We start from the raw sequence: 23,181 nt of genomic DNA, 5'->3' as shown, positions 1-23,181 counted from the left end.
GAGGTCTCAGTCTGTGTTTCCTCCAGTGTCTGTTTGCAAGAAAGTATAAAAGCAAGAAATTAGCTGAAAGTTGCAACCATAAACAGCTTGTACAAATTAAATTTTTCCAACATTTAAAATTTTGTCACAGTAATCACAGATAACTTGAAAAAGTGTGTTTAGCTTATGTAGATCATAAGCATCTCAGTTTTTATTAGTTTCTCTGAGATGTGCTGGAGAAGATACCTAAAGGTTATACATCAAATAATAAGTTAAGAGTCAAGTAAAAAATAACTCTAATAGAGTGGAGTTAAGACAGGGGCCCAGCGGTGCTCTTCTGATCTGAACCAGACCACCACCATGACTCTGTGCGGAACACCAAACAGGAGAACAAAGAAACCCTACTCCACCAAGTACTGGCCATGAGGGTTACATCACTGTTCAATGGAGCCATTGTTATTCCTGCTGAGGCACTGTTTCTTTCCCGGCATCTGTTCCTCTTTATTCACATACACACACACACACACACACACCATATAATCAAATAACCAATACCAAGACTGATAATAAAACAGATAAATATGTACAGTAATATTAGGAAAGATCTACAGACCACATTTTAATTAATACCACTGTTCAATGCTTTGAAGGCCTTCCAAGTAATAAAACGTGAGTGGTGCTCATTTATTATCTTGTGTGTGTGTGCGTGTGTGTGTGTGTGTGTGTGTTGGGTGAATGACATGGCAGAAGAACAAAGTCTAACTCAAAGCAACTCAAATAGCAACTCAGAGATAAAAGAGTGTTACGGTGCAGCCCACCACCGGGTTTACAGCTCACTCGGTTTTAAATTAAACTGTCTGAAAACACACACCTTGTACACAGTATGGAATAATACAGTAATTAGTGGAATGAAGCTCAGCTCATCATATAAAGCTCTGATCAGATCACCATCTTACATTTTTCAGAAAATAAACACCATAAAAGTCAGATTTAGTGCATTTTTACCCCAATGTTTGCAAAGATCGTAATGCCATAGTGATTTTGTTTGTTTGTTTGTTTTTTTCATGTATAACAGTAATGAGACGTTGAACAGCTTTCTGGTTGTTCAATGACAATCTGCACCGGATGAGGTTAAAGTGTATAATAAGTGAGACACAATATCTGAGCAACATCGGGCTCAAAGATCAGACATTAACCCTGATGCTATCTTGAAAGTTCTTGCAAAATCTTGTGGTTTTGCAAGCACGCTAACGCATCAATGACGTGTGTTTGTGTGTTTAAGTAGAGCATCAGCACTCAAGTAACACAGACACTCCCCCCACACCCCCACACCCCCCACCCCCACACACACACAGAGCTGCCAGGCGATAATCAGCTCTGCCATCTCTTACAAGAGAAAATTACGTATACTTCTTTAGTAATAACAGTTACTCAGACTTATATATTCGGATATTCAGATTAATGAATGTTTGATGAGAACACTGTTGATGAGTGTTCAATAGGAACATTGGTGATCAGCGGTTGTTTCATGAGAACACTGGTGATCAGTGATTATTTGATGGGAATACTGGTGATGAATGTTCTGTTGGAACACTGGTGATCAGTGGCAGGTCAATGGAAGCACTGTTGATCGGTGATTGGATGGAGAGAACAACAGGAATCAGCAATTGGTATTGGTAGTCTGGTCATGTTAAACAAACCCCAAATTTAAATGTACAGATTTAATACAGACACACTAAATAATTTCATTGTCCTGAGACTTTTATTTCTCGACTAAACAGTACTTTAAAGAATCCAATCGTCACCACTGAGCCTACTTCCCATATTGTTTAGTCCCATTGTCAGCAAAAATGAGATTTCTTCATTTAGAAATTGTGCCCATGTTCCCCCTCTGCTGTACAGTAAAGTGGAGAAGTGGAGACTCCTTACACACGCAACCTCTAAACTTCACAGCTAAGAAATAAAGAAGTTTATGGGAGTAACTCAAGGAACTTTTAAAATGTGATACTGTGTATTTTACAAAGAACTTTATCTTTTTTGTAACAAGCACCAGGCTGATTGATTTCTTGACCGTTCAAAGACACCACTGAGTTATTTAGTGTGTTAGTCTTAAAGAATTTTTCCCAGCATTTTTTTGTCCAATTGACCAGTTGCTTGGTTTGATTATCTCTCTGTGGTTTAGGTTAGATTAGATTAGAATGGATTATATTATATGAGATTAGATTAGAGTGACCTACATTTTCAATGAGCAGAGTACAAAGCCAAAGCTGATGAAATTCACTTCGAAACGCAATACATCTAAACACGTGGAAAACTGGAAGTCATATTAAGTGTAAAGTGCAAACAGACAGACAGTTTAAAAGAAAGGCAAAAATGTGATAGTTATATAAACAAATCCTGGCATTCATTTGGAAGCTTATAACCCTTGATACACTGATAAATTACAGTAAACAGTTAGCTTTGCTTTCTCTCTCTCTCTCTCTCTCTGTATATATCTCTCTCTTGTATATATCTCTCTTTTGGAATTTCATGGTTGTGTGCATTAAGTTGTCATAAAATGTGATCTGATCTCCATCTACTTTAAGTTAAGTGTATGGATAAATATAATGTGCCTAAAATAATAACACAACAAATTTATCATTTTGAAATTCACCAGTCTACAGTTAGACAAATGGAGACACACTGGGACTGTGGCTGCGCTACTAAAAAGTGGGCACCTAGTCAAAATGACCCAAAGAGCACAAAAAGACTCATCAATGAGGTACAAAAAAAAAAAAAAAACCCTGAGTGACAGCCAAAGATTTAAAGGCATCATTGAAATTGGGTCTACAGTATGTAAAACATTGAACAAGTAGGGTTAGGGTTAGGAAGGAAGCAGCTGAGAATATTACTGCACGCCTAGATCTTATATGAAACTAAGATTGAACTCTTTGGAAAGAACACACTGCACCACATCTGGGGTGGAAAGTGCACTTCATATCATCATGAAAACATCATCCCAAACATAAAGTATGGTGGAGGAAACATCATGATTTGCATGGCCAGCTTGGAGTCATAGAGGAGAAGATAAATTTCCAATCGTATCAAAAAAAATCTTCAGGATAATATGAGAATGTTTGTACGTTTGCTGAAACTCTGTAGAAATCCATCTGGTTGAGGTTATTGCTGCCAAGGGATGTCAATGAGATATCAATTCCAATTGCAATGGTTCACTTACTTTTTCCAGTATCATTTTGAAATTTGAATGATGAGTGTGTCCAATAAAAAAATTTAGTGTTATTATTTTACTTAGATTATATTAGTCAATACTGTTGACTTAGATGAAGATCAGATCACATTTTATGACAAATTAATGCGGAAAAAACATGCTAAAAGGCTTGCATACTTGCCACTTTATGTATATTCTTTGATTATTTAAATTTTATTTTAATTCATTTCTACATGGTAATACAGTGCTTTTCTAACATGGTCTTCATGAAAGCCAGTTTTATTATGGTGCTTGATGGGTTTTGCAAATGCACTTGACAATACAGTTCTTGTGTTGTTGTCATTGTTTTTGCTTTTATTTAATTATCAAATGCCATATGTTCTATCTATCATGTTTTACAGTTGACAGGATCATGGACACCAAAGGCCCACATATGCCTGCACGGACCAAAGCCAAGCCCGTCCAGTCTGATCCCACAGAAAAACTCATGCAATGGAAATCACTGCAAGAAGTAAATTCTGACAGTACTAAAAAGGCACCAAAACTCTCAATACACCACAATTTACTGCACACAGGGCCAAGCAACCGATACAACATCCCACAGCACACCTCCAGAGGCCCTGTGAAGCCTTGGGGTCCAGAGCTGCCATGGTGGCTCAAGGAACTGAACTGAGGAAGGATGTAAATAAAGTACTGCTTTCTGTCCCAGTCAGCATGGAGCAGAGAATAAACGCCCCCTAAATAGGCCTCTTAGTTCCCCTAATGGGAAAAAAAAAAAAACACTACAGAATACAGACTTCCTACACAATTATGCACTTCCTCTTAGTTAGTGGTTAGAGTTTGGAGAAGAACCATGTGTGTGTGTGTGTGATGGTCAGGGGTGCACATACAGTACATTTATAGTATACATACCCATATATGTGAGTCTGTATATTTATTACATTCTTAATATTTTCATGGATAAAACATATTTAAACAATTCAAACATACATGTCAGAACATCTGGTTCATACCTGTAATATATACACCCTAAAAAAATACTAGGTTAAAAAAAAAACAGCTGCTGGGTAAATATTGGACCAACTACATGCTGGACTAATTTAACCCAAATACTGGATCATATTTAACTGGAATGTTGGGTTAATTCTACCTCACAAATAGGTTATTATTATTTTCATGTTTTACAGTGAATCTGTAAAAAAAAAAAAAAAAAAAAAAAAAAAAAACTACCCATGTCTATTAAACAGTTAAATTACTTTGATATACTGGTCTATTACAAAAAACTTTCAAGTTTTGCAAACCATACATATATGCAATAAATAACATCCTATTAAATGTTCATAGAAAAAAAAAACATTTCTTTTTCAAAAGCACAAGAGCAGATAATCAACAGCGACATCATTACTATACTATTACTCACAAGGGCAGAATGGAGTAATAACACAAATAGGCTGAGGCAGCTTCTACAGAGCAGGATCTCTCTGTGACTTCAGATATCGTTTCTGCAGAACAAAACTATCCAGCCCTGGTCTCATTTTACAGTTTTTTTTTTTTTGTAAATGTCTTTCAGTCATTTCTCACAACAGAACTGCATTTCTTAAAACTACTCTTTCCACCGTCAGATCCTGTTGTCAGTTTTTCACATCATATGAGCAATGTCTTGTTGCCTCTTATCAAATTGCGATTGCTTTTGGACAACATGCAAATGGTTCTGTACATCTGCCAGCTATTTTTGACAATTTTTGTTGCTTTTGTCCTGCTGTGCAAACTAAATTGTCCTGGTTCTTAGCTGAAATGTCACAACCACCAAACCAATTAGTCTTTTACTCAGGTCGGAAGTCTGTACTATTGACAGAATTGAGAAATTGCTCTCAGGTGAGCCTTCATCTTCATTAACAAAGAGAAACATGTGCAACTCTTAACCAATGATCAACTAGTTCTGTGAAATAGCTCAGAGGTGCAACTCATGAAGACTGATTTGGCAGGGTCACATACACTCACCTAAAGGATTATTAGGAACACCTGTTCAATTTCTCATTAATGCAATTATCTAATCAACCAATCAGACGGGCCGGTCTAAGTATTTCACAATCTGCTCAGTTACTGGGATTTACACACACAACCATTTCTAGGGTTTAAAAAGTTTAAAAACATCCAGTATGCGGCAGCCCTGTAGGCGAAAATGCCTTGTTGATGCTAGAGGTCAGAGGAGAATGGGCCAACTGATTCAAGCTGATAGAAGAGCAACTTTGACTGAAATAACCACTCATTACAACCAAGGTATGCAGCAAAGCATTTGTGAAGCCACAACACGCACAACCTTGAGGCGGATGGGCTACAACAGCAGAAGACCCCACCGGGTACCACTCATCTCCACTACAAATAGGAAAAAGAGGCTACAATTTGCACAAGCTCACCAAAATTGTACAGTTGAAGACTGGAAAAATGTTGCCTGGTCTGATAAGTCTCGATTTCTGTTGAGACATTCAAATGGTAGAGTCAGAATTTGGCGTAAACAGAATGAGAACATGGATCCATCATGCCTTGTTACCACTGTGCAGGCTGGTGGTGGTTGTGTACTTTAGGCCCATTAGTGCCAATTGGCCATCGTTTAAATGTCACGGCCTACCAGAGCATTGTTTCTGACCATGTCCATCCCTTTATGACCATCATGTACCCATCCTCTGATGGCTACTTCCAACAAAATAATGCACCATGTCACAAAACTTGAATCATTTCAAATTGGTTTCTTAAACATGACAATGAGTTCAGTGTACTAAAATGGCCCTGTTGGAAACTTTTTCAGAGACCAGGAGACGTTGGGATATCATTCAAGCAGAAGTTACTCTTTATTGAGAACTCGCCGAGCATCTCTGTAGTCATCCAAGTCTGACTTAAAATTTAGCTCTGGAGGGTTTATACTTTACAAGAGGGAGGGATAAAAGAGGTGGAGACAATCTAAACAAAGCATAGTGGAATACGGGAGTCAGCCTGGTAACGGAAGTTCCCCAGCCCTGATCTCATCAGCATAACAGTGGCTTTCAAATGCATAGGTGCTAATCTAATCAGCCTGACAGTATCACCCAATCCTTTACATTATCATAGAGACAAAGGCACAGCCTGGCCTTGAGATTAGCATTCACATTGACTTTGGGACCCGTCCCAGTGGTCAGGAAGTATGTAAAGACAAAAGGTTAATGTCTCTGACACCTGGGGTACCAGGCTTGATCTTAGAATGACACCAACTTTACCTTAAAATGTAAAACCCAATGTACATAACTTGTTCAGTTTAAATACTATTATGTATATATACTATTATGTTGGAAGCTAGATTTAACATTTTATAAATTTGTAATCCTACAGCCCCCACAGTCACCAGATCTCAACCCAATAGAGCATTTTTGGGATGTGGTGGAATGGGAGCTTCGTGCTCTGGATGTGCATCCCACAAATCTCCATCAACTGCAAGATGCTATCCTATCAATATGGGCCAACATTTCTAAAGAATGCTTTCAGCACCTTGTTGAATCAATGCCACGTAGAATTAAGGCAGTTCTAAAGGCGAAAGGGGGTCAAACACCGTATTAGTATGGTGTTTCTAATAATCCTTTAGGTAATTGTATATATACAGTGCACAAAACAAGTGTTCCCCTTTCTGATAATGGAAGCTAAATAAAAAGGGATTCAAAACTGTGTGGTGAAAGAGTACAAAGACACAATAAAGGAAGGGGTATAAGATGCCAAAGATACACAGATTCCAGATGAAATCAGGGCCACACTGGTGGATCACGTTATCAATCATGGCCTTACAATGGAAGAGGCTGGTCGAAGGGTGCAGCCAAATGTTGGAAGAACAACTGTGTTATCAATAATTTAATCATTTTGTAGAGAGAACAGGTATGTAATGTACTGTATAGTACAGTAATACTGTAGACTTACTGTTACATATACTGTAACACACTTTAGGTTATCCATGCATACAGTATTCTTAGGTATTTACTGGATGAATCGGGAAACGAGCCAGCGTCAGGAACAGGCTGAGAGCCTGTGCACACCGCACACCTCTGCCTAGCATCCTGCTCGCCAACATCCAGTCACTGGAGAACAAGCTCAATGACCTCAGGGCCAGAGTAAAGTTCCAGAGGGAGATTCGGGACTGCAACCTTCTCTGCTTCACTAAGACATGGTTGAACTCAGCGGTGCTGGACAACGCCATTTATCCGGCCAAGTTCTTCTTGGTTCACCGCATGGACAGGACATGGGACTCGGGAAGAGGAGGCAGGGTGTGTTTAATGGTAAACAACAGCTGGTGCAACATTGCAAGTGTTGTTCCACTTACACGCTCCTGCACACCAAACCTGGAACTACTGTCTATTATGTGTCGTCCTTTTTACTTTCCTCTGGAGTTTACATCAGTCATAATCAGCGCCGTTTACATTTCACCACAAGCGGACACAGACACTGCCTTATTCGAGCTGCATGAGGCAGTCACACAGTACCAAACACAGCACCGGGACTTTTATCAGCACATTACCTGCCCCACTAGGGGCAAAAGGACACTGGACCATTGTTACACTACAGTCAAGAACGGCTACAAGGCACAATCATTTGGGAAATCCGACCACGCTGCCGTCTTCCTCATGCCAAAAAATGAGTAAGTTTACTAGTCCGAGCTAATGCTGCTTCTGATTTTATTCCAGTTTATCTGTTAAGTTGATTTTTTACTTGGCTCTGGTATAGAAGGGGAGAAGTGTTGGGTACAGAAGGGGAGAGGTGCTGGGTACAGAAGGGGAGAGGTGTCGGGTACAGAAGGGGAGAGGTGCTGGGTACAGAAGGGGAGAGGTGTTGGTCAATATCATCACTGACCCTGAGGCTGCTGGATCCAGACTCACTGTCCCTGACCATAATGTTAGAGCTGTCAGAGCCTGTGGAACTGTAATTTCCCCTCATGCTAAAGGCAGAATCTGCTAATTCACACAGCATCACAGCATCCGCTTTTAAAGCTTTTTCTTCTTGTCGCGTAAATTTTCAGCTCCACCTTTTCAATTATTTATCCATGGCATTTATTATCTTTGCTGTATCGAGAAATTATCTCTCCGTCTGTAAATTAAAAGTGAAAGGGGGCGTGGTTTCAGAACACGTATGGAATAGGATTACAATACATTCACATGCAAACAAACTGTGCCACATAGTTTTGGCCGTTACAAAACACACGCACTTTATCAGCGGCGCCCGTACGATTAACGCACTTATCTATCTGTGTAAAAAAGGGATTCAATATTATAGTTTCCGTCATTTAAAATAAATTTATGTACTGACTGGGCCGCCCACATTGACCAGCGGCCCACCGGGAGAACGCCCGGGGCTCCAGACAGCCAGTCCGCCACTGCCTAGCACGTTATTGCTAGCTGTAGCAGCGGTCCGCGGAGCAGGTAAAGGCGCGCAGGTCCAACCCACTGGCGCTGATTGACAGAACGACTCATTGTGCTGAAAAGTCGCATTATGAAATAAATAGGTCATCGTAAAAAACGGGATTTTAAAATAAAAACTGATTTTGAAAAAATTACATTTTGAAAAAAAAAACAGCTGGAATTAAATAAAATGCCTCTGCAATAATCCCTGTTATTGGGAAAAATAATGGCCATGAAATATTATTTCATAATAATAAGTAAATTTATATAGCAGAGTGCAATATATTTCACAATCATAAACTTTTTTTCAAAATATGTTCCATTATTTCACAATATCATTCTCATATTACATGTATGTGTCTTATTTATTCAAAGAGTTATTTATTTTATCATGTCCTATTTATTTATTTAATTTTGAACACTTTGGAGTTCCATATTTAAGAAGTCACTTTTTATGCATGCACACCCAGTCATTTCAAAATTTCTGAATTTCTTAATTTGTTCTTATTTGTACAGTATATTTTACTTTGTACAGTATATTTTACTAGTTAATTTAATTATCTAACGTATTTCTTTTACTCATATTTATTTCTTATGTATAAGCTTTTATTTTTTAAGGTCACGAGCAGTTGTCTAAGCATTTCACTGCATATCGTACTGTTTATGACTGTGTATGTGACAAATAAAAATTGAATTTAAATTATACAGTACTACTGTAAATTACATTATTTAATATAATTTTTATTTAATTAATATTTTCTCATGTAAAACTGCAAGACAACCTTGTAGGGGTGGCAGAGGGCCCCTTTTCACACCTCAGCAAGTGGAAGCTATTTGCAACATGGTTATGTCTAACAATTAAATTCAGTTAAATTTTATTTGTATAGCGCTTTTAGCAATTGTCATTGTCGCAAAGCAGCTTTACACAATCAAAAGAATTATTTAAGTTTGTATAGAATGTGCATGAATCAGAATGATCAGATAGTCCCTAGTGAGCAAGCCGAGGGCGACAGTGGCAAGGAAACAACTTAAAACAGAAAAATTATCTATATCATGTAAAATTACTGTAAAACCTGATGATGCACAATGGTTTGCAAGAATAACTTCTTTTTTTACCGGATGGACACTGTAAATTATGACACACACACACACACCAGTACAGTATTTTAGTGGTTTCTAGTCATCAAAACCTAAGTTTAGTATAATTTAAATAACTAAAATTGAGTATGATTTTCTACTGACAACATGACTAATAATTTTGCCTGTCACGTTCACATTGTTGAAAAAAACGACATGGGATTCTGCTGCCTCTGACACAATGAATCAAACCACCAGAATGAGGAACGCCTGAGAGCAGCGCTGGTCATTATCTCCCAATGTCAGGATGTACAGTAGGGATACGGCCCTGACACTTCAGCCTGATGGAGGTATTCCACCATGTTGGTGCCAACCTTAGGAAGAAAAAAAAGATTTTTTTTTTGTTGAATAGCAAAGATTAAACTGAATAAGACTATTAATTTATTGTGTAATAGAATTTATACTAAATAAAAAATGACAAAGCTGTCCATTAAAATAGGCTATAGATAACCTGAAACAAAAACATGGAGACAGCTACTACCAAAAATAAAACTAAGATAAGGATGGGTTTGGGATAAAGCTCCTAAATATCATCCCTTTTTTTTAAGTCAGACTAGTTGATCTTGTGGTCTGCGTTGATTTTAAGCTAATTACCCAAAAAGTGTCATAGCTGGTGTCATACGGGCACATTACAGTCACCAAAATATTAATACTTCCATCTAGTAGTTACCTGTTCCGCTGTGGTAGTTGGCGCGTTGACTGATAGTTAATTTAGCCTGAGTCACAAGCAACTTTGGGGGCTACCTGGTTAGCTTACATGCAGCAGTTACTGGTGACATATTAGCATACTTGCCAAAGAGGTAGAGGTGTAAAATATTGTGATAACTCAGGAGAAATAAAGGAGACATTTGACTCCAGGGAAAATCGGGAGGGTTAGCAGGTGTGTATATTTGTGAGAGGGTCAGTGTTTTGTAACACCCCAGCATTTTATTGTTTCAAGCAGTGAGTTCTAATGTTAATGTGGTTGCTAACGCTAGCACTACAGTTAACAGTTTAGCTGTTCATTCACCACTTCACCATCTTCATACACCCTGCAAACATTCTAAAAAGCTCAGACATCTTAGCCGTCTACTTCACACACAGGTGGGGTTCTTCCGCTAACTAGCAGCTATTCTCAGCTAAATTATCTTACCTCAGACCAGCCTGAAAGTTTGAGTGTAACCTTAACATGGTAACAGTAATAAATCTTACATATAGTAATATTTCAGTCATATGTGACTTAGGTGAGTGAACATGTGTATACAGACCTCGTATTTAACGTCATTTTCCCTTAAATGCACGAGGGGGATGAACCGACATCAGCGGTGTGGGAGCTCAAGAGAGACACGAAGCTGACAGACGCTGAATACACCAGAGTTGGGGGAGGGGCCAACCAAACTTTAACCCAGAAGCTGGGTTACACAAAAACTACCCAACTCTCTGTAAATAACCCAGAAAAATGACTCAACAGAGGCAACCCAGCGCTGGGGTAGAAAAAACAACCCAGCGTTTTTTAGTGTGTACTGACTAAATAATGTTTTAAAATGGAGACTTAATTTATTTATAATATCAAATACAAAAGGACCATCATGTAATGATTCCTAATGTTGGTGTTTCTCAGGGGTCATGATCTTGTTGAGGGAGAACCTTTGTTAGTTGTTTTAGTAAAATGAGGTGTGACGAGTGATAGGAGGTGAGTGTTACTGCTGTGGTGTGTGAAAAGCAGAATTGCTGCATGACCACAGTATTGGGAAATGTGTGTGTGTGGGCATGTGTTTGATCTTTTAACACAAGTTCTACTTCACCTACTGTCATTTAGTTGTACTTCCATTCATGTATAATATGCCTAATAAAAATCTAGAGTGCTGATAATAATAATCACATCATTTTTATTCATCCAAAACCTATGGTTTTCATAGAACAAAATTGTAATAATAATAATAATAATAATAATAATAATTAGAAAGAAAAAGAAGAAGCGGGGAAAAAGAATCATCATCCCTGACTTAGCAATCAGGTAAAGTGTAGAATGTTAATAACATGAACATTTTAAAACCTGAGTCTATATCTGAATGGGATTTCACGTGTTGGCTGCATCGTCCCAAATCCCCAACGCCTTACATCAATATCTGGGATCTCTTCATCTGGGTTTTTCAACTCAAAGTCAAAATATGTAAGCATGAGGAAGATGAACTGCTTGAGCTCGTTGACTGCAAAGAACCTCCCGGGACACATGCTGGTCCCAGCACCCCACGGCATGTTGTAGTACTTCAGTTTTTTTCCTCCTTTGTAGAATTCGGCCTTTTTCCCACCTTCAGGTGTGAGGAAGCGGTTGTATTTAAAGGTGTGTGGATCAGGGTGCACCTCCGGGTCAATCTGGACAGCAGTGTAAGGGAAGAGGGCCACGCGGTCACCTTTGCGGACCTTGTATTCATGCCCGTTGTCCATTTTCAGGGTCATGTCTTCTATTACAGCTCGTGTGAGCATGGGAGCAGCTGTCATGCGCAGACTCTCGTCTACCGCGCTGTCCAGAACCGGAGTTTTCTGCAGCATGTCTCGGGTCAGATTAATCAATGGACCACCACGCCTCACCTCCTGTCCAGTTTCATGCAGGACCTTATCAACCTCGTTTTTCACTGCCTCCATGGCTTCTGGGTGCTTCATGAGGAACAGGAGAAGCCAGAATGATGCAGGACCAGTGTTACCCTGGGATGCCCATAGGAGCAAGAACATGTATCTGTCCAGCATGGATTCGGGCACTCCATGCTCAGCACGCACATGATGAGATTCAGACACCCAGTCATTTATGTTCTCTTTGGTCTTTATTTTCTCCACAGCAAGGACTTTCCAGAAAAGTCTTTTCAGCCTTTCTGCTTCCATTTTCTCAGATGGTCCCAGAACTCCGTAGGCCAGCTTTGGGAAAAGTTGATCATATTTACGGAACTCATGAAAGAGCTCATTTGATTCCTTTCGGTCAACCTCCTTTGCTTTATCCACACTTTCTAAAGTACTTGCCACTTCGTTTCCAAAAAGTGCCAGATATCCAGCACGAAACACAATGTTGTAACAGTAAATAAAGAGCCCGTCCTCGTGCCACAGCCTGTCATCTTTATCATCTCCAGACCCGATACTGTGCAGCATGAGGTTCTGCAGGTTGTTCATCATCGATTGCGTTAACACCACCAGGCCTTCACCCATCAGATGCTTGTTGCTGGAAGCCTGAATGAGCTTATGATCTCCTTCTATGGGATGGTAGCCAAAAACACGCCTGACCAGGAGCCTGGCAAACTCATTAAAGTCCAGTTTGTTCCGGGCTTCTTTAACCACCGAGCCAAAAGAATGTGGGTCTGTGATGAAGGTGAAGTAAAACCCTCCTAGCTGCACAGTAAAAATATCCCCATGCTTTTTTCTCATCCTCTCCAGAAACTTTGCAGTGTCCCTCCTGAACTCCAGAACATGTCCCAGCCATGGGAGAGGACCTTTATCCAGAGGAGGTTCTCCAGACCTTCGTTGGCGAAAGGCTCCAAGAATGTAAAGTCCTCCAAGCAGAGAGATAATTAAAGCAAGTAGAATTTGCAGCAGAACGCTCATGGTGTTTAAATTTTATCCCCTCTTTCTTTCTCTCTCGCTCTCTTTTGTTTTCTCTCAGAGCAGCATATGTGGTATGAGCTGTTCCTGTTGCTTGTACTGATTTAAACTCACTGAGCTCAGACTCCACCCCTTGTCTGTATTCTAAAATCCTTTAAATCTAGGCGGTCTCAGTTGTCCCAGATAATGAAGTACATGTTTTTCTTTTTACAAACGCATTTTTTACAATCCTCAAATTCTTTCTTTACCTACAAGCTGAGACATATCTAATCTCCAAGTAGCAGTGGAAATCCTTATGTAAATGTACAGAACATGCAACCTGCATAAACAGTTAATAATTTACCTAATCATAAAGATAAACAGGGAATTATGGATTATGATCTTTAAATAAAGATACACATTAAACCTTTGGGATTTAAATTTTAATGTGATTGCAGACTGGTTTAAGATCCTAACTTATAGAAATCATTAGATTAGTTAATTTTGAATAATTCATCTGGCTTTACAGACATATAACTGTAAACTGTGAAAATGGGAGATTTCAAGAGAGCTGGCGATAAGAATATGAGCTGTAATTAAATTTTGTCAATTGAAATGTAAAGTTTGAGACATTATTAAATTAAGTATGGGCAATGCAAAGAAAATATACAGTGGATGAAAGAGAGCACAGAATCTAATACAAACAGAAGCTTTCTTTTTCCAGAGCAAATTGGATCAGAATATGACTAGAATCATAAATGTGTGGCAGCTCGTTCAACTAATAAGCATGCAAACCTAGACTGAATTCTGAAATGTCCAACTTAAAAAATGATTATGTTTATTTAGGCATGGCACCTCAAATCATCAGCAACTTTAGAAACTTTAAGCAACTTGTATTCTGTGCCTCTTCACTTTTCCTCCAGACTTTGGAACCTTGATTTCCAAATGAAATTAACAGTTTAATTTTAATTTAAATGAGGTCTTTGGCCCACTGAGCAGTTATTTCTCTCCAGATCAGAATTTTTCCCTCCCAATTTGAATTTTATCTGCTTTTTGATAATTGGATGTTTAGATAACTACAGGAATGTCAGGTGAACATTACAAGTGCACACTGAGATGAATTAGTTTAACTATACTGCCCTCTTATGGCCAACAGAAAAATCTATTTTTTCTTCTTTTTTTGTTGTTTGTTTTTACAGAACAGGTTTCCTGGTGTATTTTCCCTAAAAATACTGTCTTGCTCATGCAATTTTCTCTGTACTGCTCTCTCTTGCTGTGATGCCTGTGATTGATCTCCTGGTAACAAATATGTATTTTTTGAACTATGATTAAAATTTTTTTTATTAATAACCTGCACTTAATTTGTCCTGATGTTTCAAATTCAAAATTCTTAATCAGTTTTATTTGTTTAGCAGATTGACCGAAATAAACATTCTGAATATAAACTGACGAAGGTACACTGCTATTATTTTGTCAAAATCTGACATATTTAATTCAGACATCAGCATCGGTGCTACAAACTAATATTGGAGTGGGAGCTTATGGACTATAACATATAACAAGTCCTGGGTATTTATTAGTACAAAATGATAACACTGAAGTTAAGGGGTTGGTTATTTTATTCAGAAGAAATCACATGTCTGGTGAGGAAGATCCTGAAACAAGCAAATAAATACATTTAAGTTTTGGCTCTTGGGCTTGACAAGGACTGGGTCGTGTATGGTGGTGGCCTTGTCTTTGTCCTACAATTCTGTCTCAGCTTTAATTCAGACTCCATTGGCTGCAGTGCCAGGCTATTTTCAGGTTTGAACCCAACACGACCATTTTCCCTCACTCCCTCACTCATGTCTATACTGCTTTCTTCTGTGTGCAGGATCACGCGCAGCCTGGAGCCTATCACAGGAGGCTTGGGGCACAAGGCAGGGTACAGCCTGGACAGGGTGCCAATCCATCAAAGGGCACACACATACACACACACATACATACTCACTCTAGCACTAATTCATACACTACAGGAACACCAATAAGCCTAATATGTATGCGAGGCCACAGCGCGAACCTTTAAGCCAGTGTAAGTCCACTAACATTTTAAGTTATTTATTGTTTTTTTTAAATATTGTTTTTGTTGTAATCAGCCCTCTATCTTGAATCTTGAATCGCCCACTATGCAATGTCACAAACAAATATTCTGACCATGTGTCATTCAAACAAGTCCCTTATTTAAAGATTCAGTTCAATTTTTTGGAGTCTGGGTTGCACAAAAATAAAATGGATTACATTTTAAATGTTTTACTGAAACAAAATTAAAAACATACTTTGTTTTTCATACCAAAATATTGACCCATTTGCAACTTTATTTTGTTACCAGATGTGGGGAAAGTCTGCAAATCCTGTACTTGAATAAAAGTAGAGATTCCCTAGGGTAAATATTACTCAAGTATAAGGAAAGATCCTCAATTTACTTCTGTACTTAAATAAAAAGTACAGTAGTACTCACCTCTAAGCATAAAAGGTATAGGGCTTTAGGTATTAGCTCACAATAGTCATTTTCATAGTAAAAACAGACTTCAGCTACTGCACAGAGACCTGCCACCTTCAGAAGTTTTCTGATGACTCAGCAGTAGTTGGATGCATCACTGATGGTGACGAGAGTGAATACAGAACTGTGGTGGACAATTTTGTCACTTGGAGCAAGGAGAACACCTCTCATCTGAAGCTAGGACTGTTAAATATTAGATCTCTCGCATCTAAAGCAGTTATTATTAACGAAACTATCACAGACCAGGAGTTTGATATATTATGTTTAACTGAAACCTGGATTAAACAGGACGAGTATGTAGCTCTAAATGAAGCTAGTCCTCCTGGATACAGCTACATACACCAGCCTCGGTTAACTGGTAGAGGAGGAGGCGGCGCAGTTATTTACCATGATAATCTGACTATTGTACAAAAACACATATTTAAATTTAATGCATTTGAAGTTCTCTTTAGTAACATAAAGTCAGCTCAGACGATTCCGCTAATCATCATTTACAGACCTCCAGGGCCGTACTCTGAATTTCTCTGTGAATTTGCAGATTTCCTTTCAAACCTTGTCGTTTCCGTAGACAAAGCGTTAATTGCTGGAGATTTTAATATTCATTTTGAGAATCCAGAAGACCCTCTGAGAGCAGCATTTATGTCCATACTGGACTCAGTAGGAGTAAATCAGTGTGTAGTAGGACCCACTCATAAAGCAGGTCACACTTTGGACTTAATATTATCCTTCGGAGTAAGTATAAGAAACATAATTACAATTCCACAGTCTGAAGTTATATCAGATCACTGTCTTGTCTCGATTAAAGTATCTTATAGTAATAATGTACGCACAGCACTGCGCTACCGCCTTAAACGTACATTCACATCAAATACCACACAGAGCTTTATCGATAATCTTCCAGAGTTATCAACTTTGATTGGATCGCCATCTGATTTCACAGAACTCGATCAAGCGACCGAATATCTAGAGTCAACACTTCGTCATAGCTTAGATAATGTAGCTCCAGTTAAAAGAAAAATGATTAGAGATAAGAAACTTGCTCCTTGGTATAACGATCACACACGCACTCTAAAACAAACCGCTCGGAAATTAGAACGCAAATGGCGTCAAACTAAATTGTTAGTTTTCCAAATAGCATGGAAGGAGAGCATCCTGAACTATAGAAGAGCTCTCAGTGCTGCTAGGTCAATGTATCTCTCCACTCTTATAGAAAATAACAAAAATAATCCTAGATTTTTATTTAATACCATAGCTAAATTAACTAAAAACAAGACCACTGCAGAAATCTCAACAACAACAACATACAGTAGTGAGGATTTCATAAACTTTTTCAACAACAAAATCATAAATATTAGGCAAAAAATTCAGGCTTTAAAACCAGACAATTTAAGTGATACAGATGATAAATTAATCATGTCACATCAGAACCTAGAATACTTTACTCCCCTTGAAGCGAGTGAACTAATTTCACTCATCTCCTCTTCAAAATCGTCAACCTGTGAATTAGATCCGATACCGACACATTTTCTCAAGCAGATAGTTCCAGCAATAACAGAACCCCTGTTAAATGTAATTAACTGTTCACTCAGCAGTGGGTATGTTCCTAAATCCCTTAAATTAGCAGTTATTAAACCACTAATCAAGAAACCGGACCTTGACCCCTGTCAGCTTTCCAATTACAGGCCGATATCAAACCTCCCGTTTATCTCTAAAATTCTGGAAAAGGTAGTATCACAACAGCTATGTTCATATCTACATAGGAATAGCATACATGAATTGTATCAGTCAGGATTTAGGCCTCATCACAGCACAGAGACAGCACTCGTTAAAGTAGTAAATGACCTCCTAGTGGCCTCTGATCAGGGTTGTGTCACTATACTTGTGTTACTCGACCTCAGTGCAGCTTTTGACACTATTGATCATAATATTCTCCTTTACAGATTAGAAAATGTAGTAGGAATTAAGGGAACGGCCCTCTTGTGGCTCAGATCCTATTTGACTGATCGTTATCAGTTTGTAGATTTAGATGGTGACCATTCCTCATGTTCTCAAGTTGAGTTTGGTGTTCCACAGGGTTCTGTTTTAGGCCCACTGCTTTTTTCCCTTTACATGCTTCCTCTAGGCAACATAATTCGTAAACATGGTATTAGTTTTCATTGTTATGCTGATGACACACAAGTATACGTTTCAGCAAAACCAGATGAGAAAAACCAGCTTACTAAAGTTGAGCAATGTGTGCAGGACATAAGAGATTGGATGCTAATTAATTTCCTTCTGCTTAATCCTGATAAGACAGAAGTTCTAGTCATAGGACCACAAGCAGCTAGAAGTAAGCTTTCTGATCACAATGTGATTTTAAATGGCCTTTCTGTTCCATCAAGTGCAACAGTAAAAGACCTCGGTGTGATTATAGATTCAAGCCTTTTATTTGAAGCACATGTAGATAATATTACCAGGATAGCATTCTTCCACCTCAGAAATATTGCCAAGATAAGAAATATATTGTCACTGAACGATGCAGAAAAACTAGTTCATGCTTTTATCACGTCTAGGTTGGATTATTGTAACGCCTTACTGTCTGGTTGTTCAACTAGGTGCTTAAACAAGCTTCAATTAGTCCAGAATGCAGCAGCGAGAGTCCTCACTCGAACCAGAAGATATGAGCACATAACCCCTATCTTATCTACATTGCATTGGCTTCCGGTGAAATTTCGCATCGATTTTAAAATACTACTCTTGACGTATAAAGCATTAAATGGTCTCGCGCCGCAGTACCTGAGTGAACTGCTAGTGTCTTACAATCCGCCACGCCTACTTCGATCAAAGGATGCAGGCTGCTTGTCAGTACCGCGTATTATTAAAACTACAGCAGGGGGCAGATCTTTTTCTTACAAAGCCCCAAAGTTATGGAATAGTCTTCCAAATAGTGTTCGGGACTCAGACACAGTCTCAGTGTTTAAGTCCAGGCTAAAAACCTATTTATTTAGCCAAGCATTTTTATAAATAGATTATCCTTAGGTAAAGGAGCAGATCTGGGGGACTTATGGACGTAGAGTATTAGGTGAACTGGTATGTTTGGATGCTGTCTTCCCCACTCTCATTGATCACTCAGGTTTGTTAACGGTGAGGTGATTTGTTGCCTTACATCTCTGGAAGCCCTCATGTTTGTGTTTCCTTCTGGCTCTCCCTTTTTAGTTATGCTGTCATAGCTAGTCCTGCCGGAGTCTCTGCTTGCACTCTGCACTAAATATACATTCACTTTTTACATTGTTCGACTGTGACCATACCTAACTGTTATTTCTCCATCTCTTTGCTCTCTCCTTTTCTGCTCTCTCCTCTCTCTCTCTCTCTCCCTCTCTCCTATTTCCTCTACCTATCTCTCTGTCGAGCTATACATGTCGTCCTGAGCTGCCAGTGATCCAGACCCCCTCTGCCCGCTGGACCTCTCTAACTCATCCTGGAGTCCTGCTTCTGGTTGGAGATCTTATCACATGGATTCCCCCCGTGTGGTCTGCCTGGAATGCGTGTGGTGACTGGGGTTGGTTCCACTTTTCCATGAAGGTGGTCCTGTCCTCGACTGATGCAGACTGCTGTTCTCTGAGGACCTGTGACTTCAGTCGCTCAATAGTTCAGGACTGAAATTTTTCACAGTCTACCTGAGCCTCCAGGAACAAACTGGACTTTAATCTTACACTATATAATCTCCTCTTATATTGAACTTCCAGTCTCGCATATTATTATGCACATCAATCCCTGCTATCTGTTTTCACCCAGATGAGGATGGGTTCCCTGTTGAGTCTGGTTCCTCTCAAGGTTTCTTCCTATTTCCATCTCAGGGAGTTTTTCCTTGCCTGGACTGGACTGGACTAAACATGTGGACATCGTTTACAGGAAGGGTCAGAGGCGTCTCTATTTTCTGAGACGACTAAGGTCCTTCAACATCTGCCGGACGATGCTGCGGATGTTCTACGAGTCTGTGGTGGTCAGTGCCATCATGTATGCTGTTGTCTGCTGGGGCAGCAGCCTGAGGGTCATGGACATAAACAGACTCGGCAAGATCATTAAGAAGGCCAGTCAAGTTGTAGGAATGGAATTGGACTCCTTCAACAAGGTGTTGGAGAGGAGAACATTGTCCAAAATAAGGTCAATACTTGACACTCCTTCACACCCACTACACTATATGCAAAGCAGCCACAGGAGCTCATTTAGCAACAGGCTAAAACTTCCACGCTGCACAACTAAGAGACACAGGAAATCATTCCTGCCGGTCGCAATAAAACTATTAAACTCGCATATCTGATCACACCAAACCATAAACCACACACATATGCACAATTCACCTTAATAACCATGTATACTGTGTATACGTCTGCTGATAATAACAATGTCAATATAATTTAATGTTCATATAATTGCTGCTATAGGTTTTACCTTTATTGGTTATTTTTTTATTATTTTTTTTATTTTATTTTTATGTTTATATTATTCTATTTTTATTTTATTTACTTTATTGTTTTATTTTTATTTAAATCTTCCATACCATCTTTACATGTCTTCTTAAATCTTTATTTTCATCAGGAGTTTGTTCTGTAATTAAAGAGAATTTCCCCACGGGGATCAATAAAGTAATTCTGATTCTGATTCTGAAAAAAAATCTATCTCTCTCTCTCTCTCTCTCTCTCTTTGTCACTTCCTGCAACTTTCTCTGCTTCTGATTTCAAACACCTTTTACGTCACTGATAATGTCATGGTGGGATGGGAAATAAGGCAATTATCCATAATAGTCAGCTATTTGTGCTTCAAATACTACACACTAATGTGGTAATTCAACAACTCCATGCAGAAATGTAATGAAGTATAAAGTACAGATATTTGTTGTAGCTATGATAGCTAGTTTATAATGATACATTTACACTGTGAATAACTTCTAAATACTAACATAGCAATAAAACATATAGTCCAATATAGTTTAATCCATTCGTTCCTACATTTACTATATTACAGTCTACTGCATTTATAAAAATAGTCAGTAGTTTCAATGCTGATTAAAGCAAAACCAACAAATTATCCAGCTTACACTCAGCTAGGAATCAAACACATGGCTAACAGACTGAGCTGGCTAACTGCTATGCTGATCATCTTTCAGTCTGCACTTACATTGTTTTAATGAATTATTTTAATATCGCTCCAAGATGACGGACAATATTCAGATTCTCTCAATGTCGTCTTTTATTGTTGCTGGATTTTTTGGCCTTTTTTTTCCTTCCCCCAAAAATGAGATAATAAATTATGCTTTCAAAACCTGATTAGGGCCTTACTTTGAGTTACAGAGACCTTCTACAGGCTGGCTCGATCCCATGGAATGTGTTTTAAACAGAGCAAAAGGATTTGAGAGTATGCCTGAAAAAACAGCAGTAATATCTGGGCCACAACATGAAGAAATCAGCAGTGAAACATCAGGTGCCAAATATTTTACAAACCGTATGCTTTAAAGAATTTTCGTCTACTCTGAGGACAGCTCGTGTTCTAGCTTCAGTCCTCCATTTGGCGATCTCTCAGACTGTGTCACAGATTTTTCAGTACTGAACCAGTGGAATGAAATGTCAGTTTGGTATTTATTTGAGACAGACTCTCCGCTTAAAAGTTTCAGTCGCTCTGAAGTCAGCATAACAATGAAATCCATTAGTGCAAGGCAAAATATATTAGTATTAAATTAAGACACAGAAAAGCTGATAATTTGGTAATTATAATAATTAAGACTAAAGAAGCTCTAGGGTGTGCTGTGACCTGTAGAGACCTGTAATAACCAACCGAGATAATTAAAACTATCAATGCGTATTACAGAATAAAATACACAATCCTGGTGCTTAAATTCACCCTCATGGCACATAAAAATCCTCAAAGTCACATGACACTAGAGGTCATGAGTGAAGGCTTGTGGAAACATACAGTGGACCTACTCTTGAGCTATGGACCATTTTCACCCAAAGCTTTGCTGTATTTTTTGTAAGGGAGACCACTGGAAAGGTTGGAAAATTTGGAAAGGTAAAGAATTTGCTCTTCTAAAACCATCAGCATAAGCTGTAGAATATAGATATGCTCTAATAAACAAAGTCTTGGGTTGGTGTTGATCACTGTCCATTAAACACAAATGATTCTGAATGAGATGTCACAGAGTCTTCAGCACTTAATAGTGAAAATGTTACTGCAGAAGAAGAGTGGCAGAAAGTTCTGCTAAGGATTTCACGAAAAACATGTACCATGGATTGCCTACTAGTTCTCGTCTGCTTTGTCCTCATCATCTCAGAGCTGAGTTGTGCATGGACTCCTGCTGAATAAGAACAGAAGAGTTGTTACATCAACTCTAAAGCAGGAAGCTGTATAAAGGATTCACAAAGATCATATTTGCACAAAGAAAGGCGTAAGTTCCTGCCTTCTGTTCAGGACTCCATCCAGACACTGGAGGACACTTTGGCAGTAGTGAGACTCATCAGAAAGACAGACATCAGTGGTTCTTGAAAGAAAATAGAAAGGATAATAAATAATATGTATTTTTTGTATATTATTTAATTTATTTACTACACTGCTATCAAACACATCCACAACTGTTAGGAGTGATAATGCTCCATGCTATACAAGACTGGAGGCAAGACAAAAAGCATGTAATCATAGACCTATTAATATAATGCCTGCATCACCAAAGGATACTGAAAGAGCCTTTACCAGTCAATTTGTGGATCACCTGGATTACCTGGATAAAGAGGCTCTAATCCATCCATCCCATGCAATTTGCGTTTTGCGTGAGTGAGCCACCATACTGAAACTGTACGGTGTACTGTCTATTACAATTGCAAAGATTGCAAATTGGTTAAAAAAAACCCTGTGTTTACTTCCTCTCACAAACAAACACAAACAAACTCACACACTATAGGCAATACTACAGAGTGGAAACCAGAGAAAACCAAGAGAAAACCCAACAAGCAACCGGACAACATATACACACAAGAAATCATACCTTGGAGGTGCTAACCACTATGCCAACTTACTTTAGGCACAGCTCTATCCAAATAAAAATATGCAGAGGAAGACAAGTAGCTAAGTGTTATCCCTGATGAATCATTCACATTTGAGAAGCACAATAACAAAAGGTTGAGGTTTAACTTAGTTATTTTTAGACATATCTGCAACTCACTTACCATCAAGGCATCAAGGGGGAGTTTTAATGCTATGATTTTGTTGGATTAAAACTACTGCATATCTTGCTATATCATATATTATTTAAAGAAAGCTGAATTCAGAGCACAGAGTAAGTCAGGATACAGCGTATTCAGCCCTTAGAGCAGAATGTTAAGGGTGTTGCT

At 38.7% G+C, this 23,181-nt stretch overlaps 1 protein-coding gene across 4 annotated transcripts; it reads right to left on the bottom strand.

The window, feature by feature from the left end:
* Nucleotides 1-326: 326 nt before the first annotated feature.
* On the bottom strand, nt 327-22,154 carry LOC128528576 (7-alpha-hydroxycholest-4-en-3-one 12-alpha-hydroxylase-like). 4 transcript variants are annotated; one of them, XR_008360965.1, is made up of 2 exons: nt 22,081-22,154; nt 327-478 (listed from the first exon to the last, which is right to left on the bottom strand). XR_008360965.1 is itself a non-coding variant. In XM_053501504.1 (2 exons), exon 1 carries the CDS (start codon nt 13,303-13,305, stop codon nt 11,764-11,766), a length of 1,542 nt encoding a protein of 513 aa, XP_053357479.1. In that variant the 5' UTR covers nt 13,306-13,440; the 3' UTR covers nt 352-478; nt 10,983-11,763. The 4 variants fall into 4 exon arrangements, 2 of the variants coding, with proteins under 2 accessions (XP_053357479.1, XP_053357469.1); XM_053501504.1 differs by lacking the exon at nt 22,081-22,154 and adding an exon at nt 10,983-13,440 and having other exon boundaries at nt 352-478; XR_008360964.1 differs by lacking the exon at nt 327-478 and adding an exon at nt 9,787-10,049 and having other exon boundaries at nt 22,081-22,150.
* Between the last annotated feature and the right edge of the window lie 1,027 nt (nt 22,155-23,181).

The sequence above is a fragment of the Clarias gariepinus genome, chromosome 1 (genome assembly GCF_024256425.1).
Source record: "Clarias gariepinus isolate MV-2021 ecotype Netherlands chromosome 1, CGAR_prim_01v2, whole genome shotgun sequence".
Classification (NCBI taxonomy): domain Eukaryota; kingdom Metazoa; phylum Chordata; class Actinopteri; order Siluriformes; family Clariidae; genus Clarias; species Clarias gariepinus.
Note: the sequence above shows the minus strand (reverse complement) of the source record. Positions and strands in the feature narration are given on the sequence as shown.

Coding starts and splice junctions, on each gene's coding strand:
- LOC128528576 (XM_053501504.1), bottom strand. CDS start 13,305: ATGAGCGTTCTGCTGCAAATTCTACTTGCTTTAATTATCTCTCTGCTT.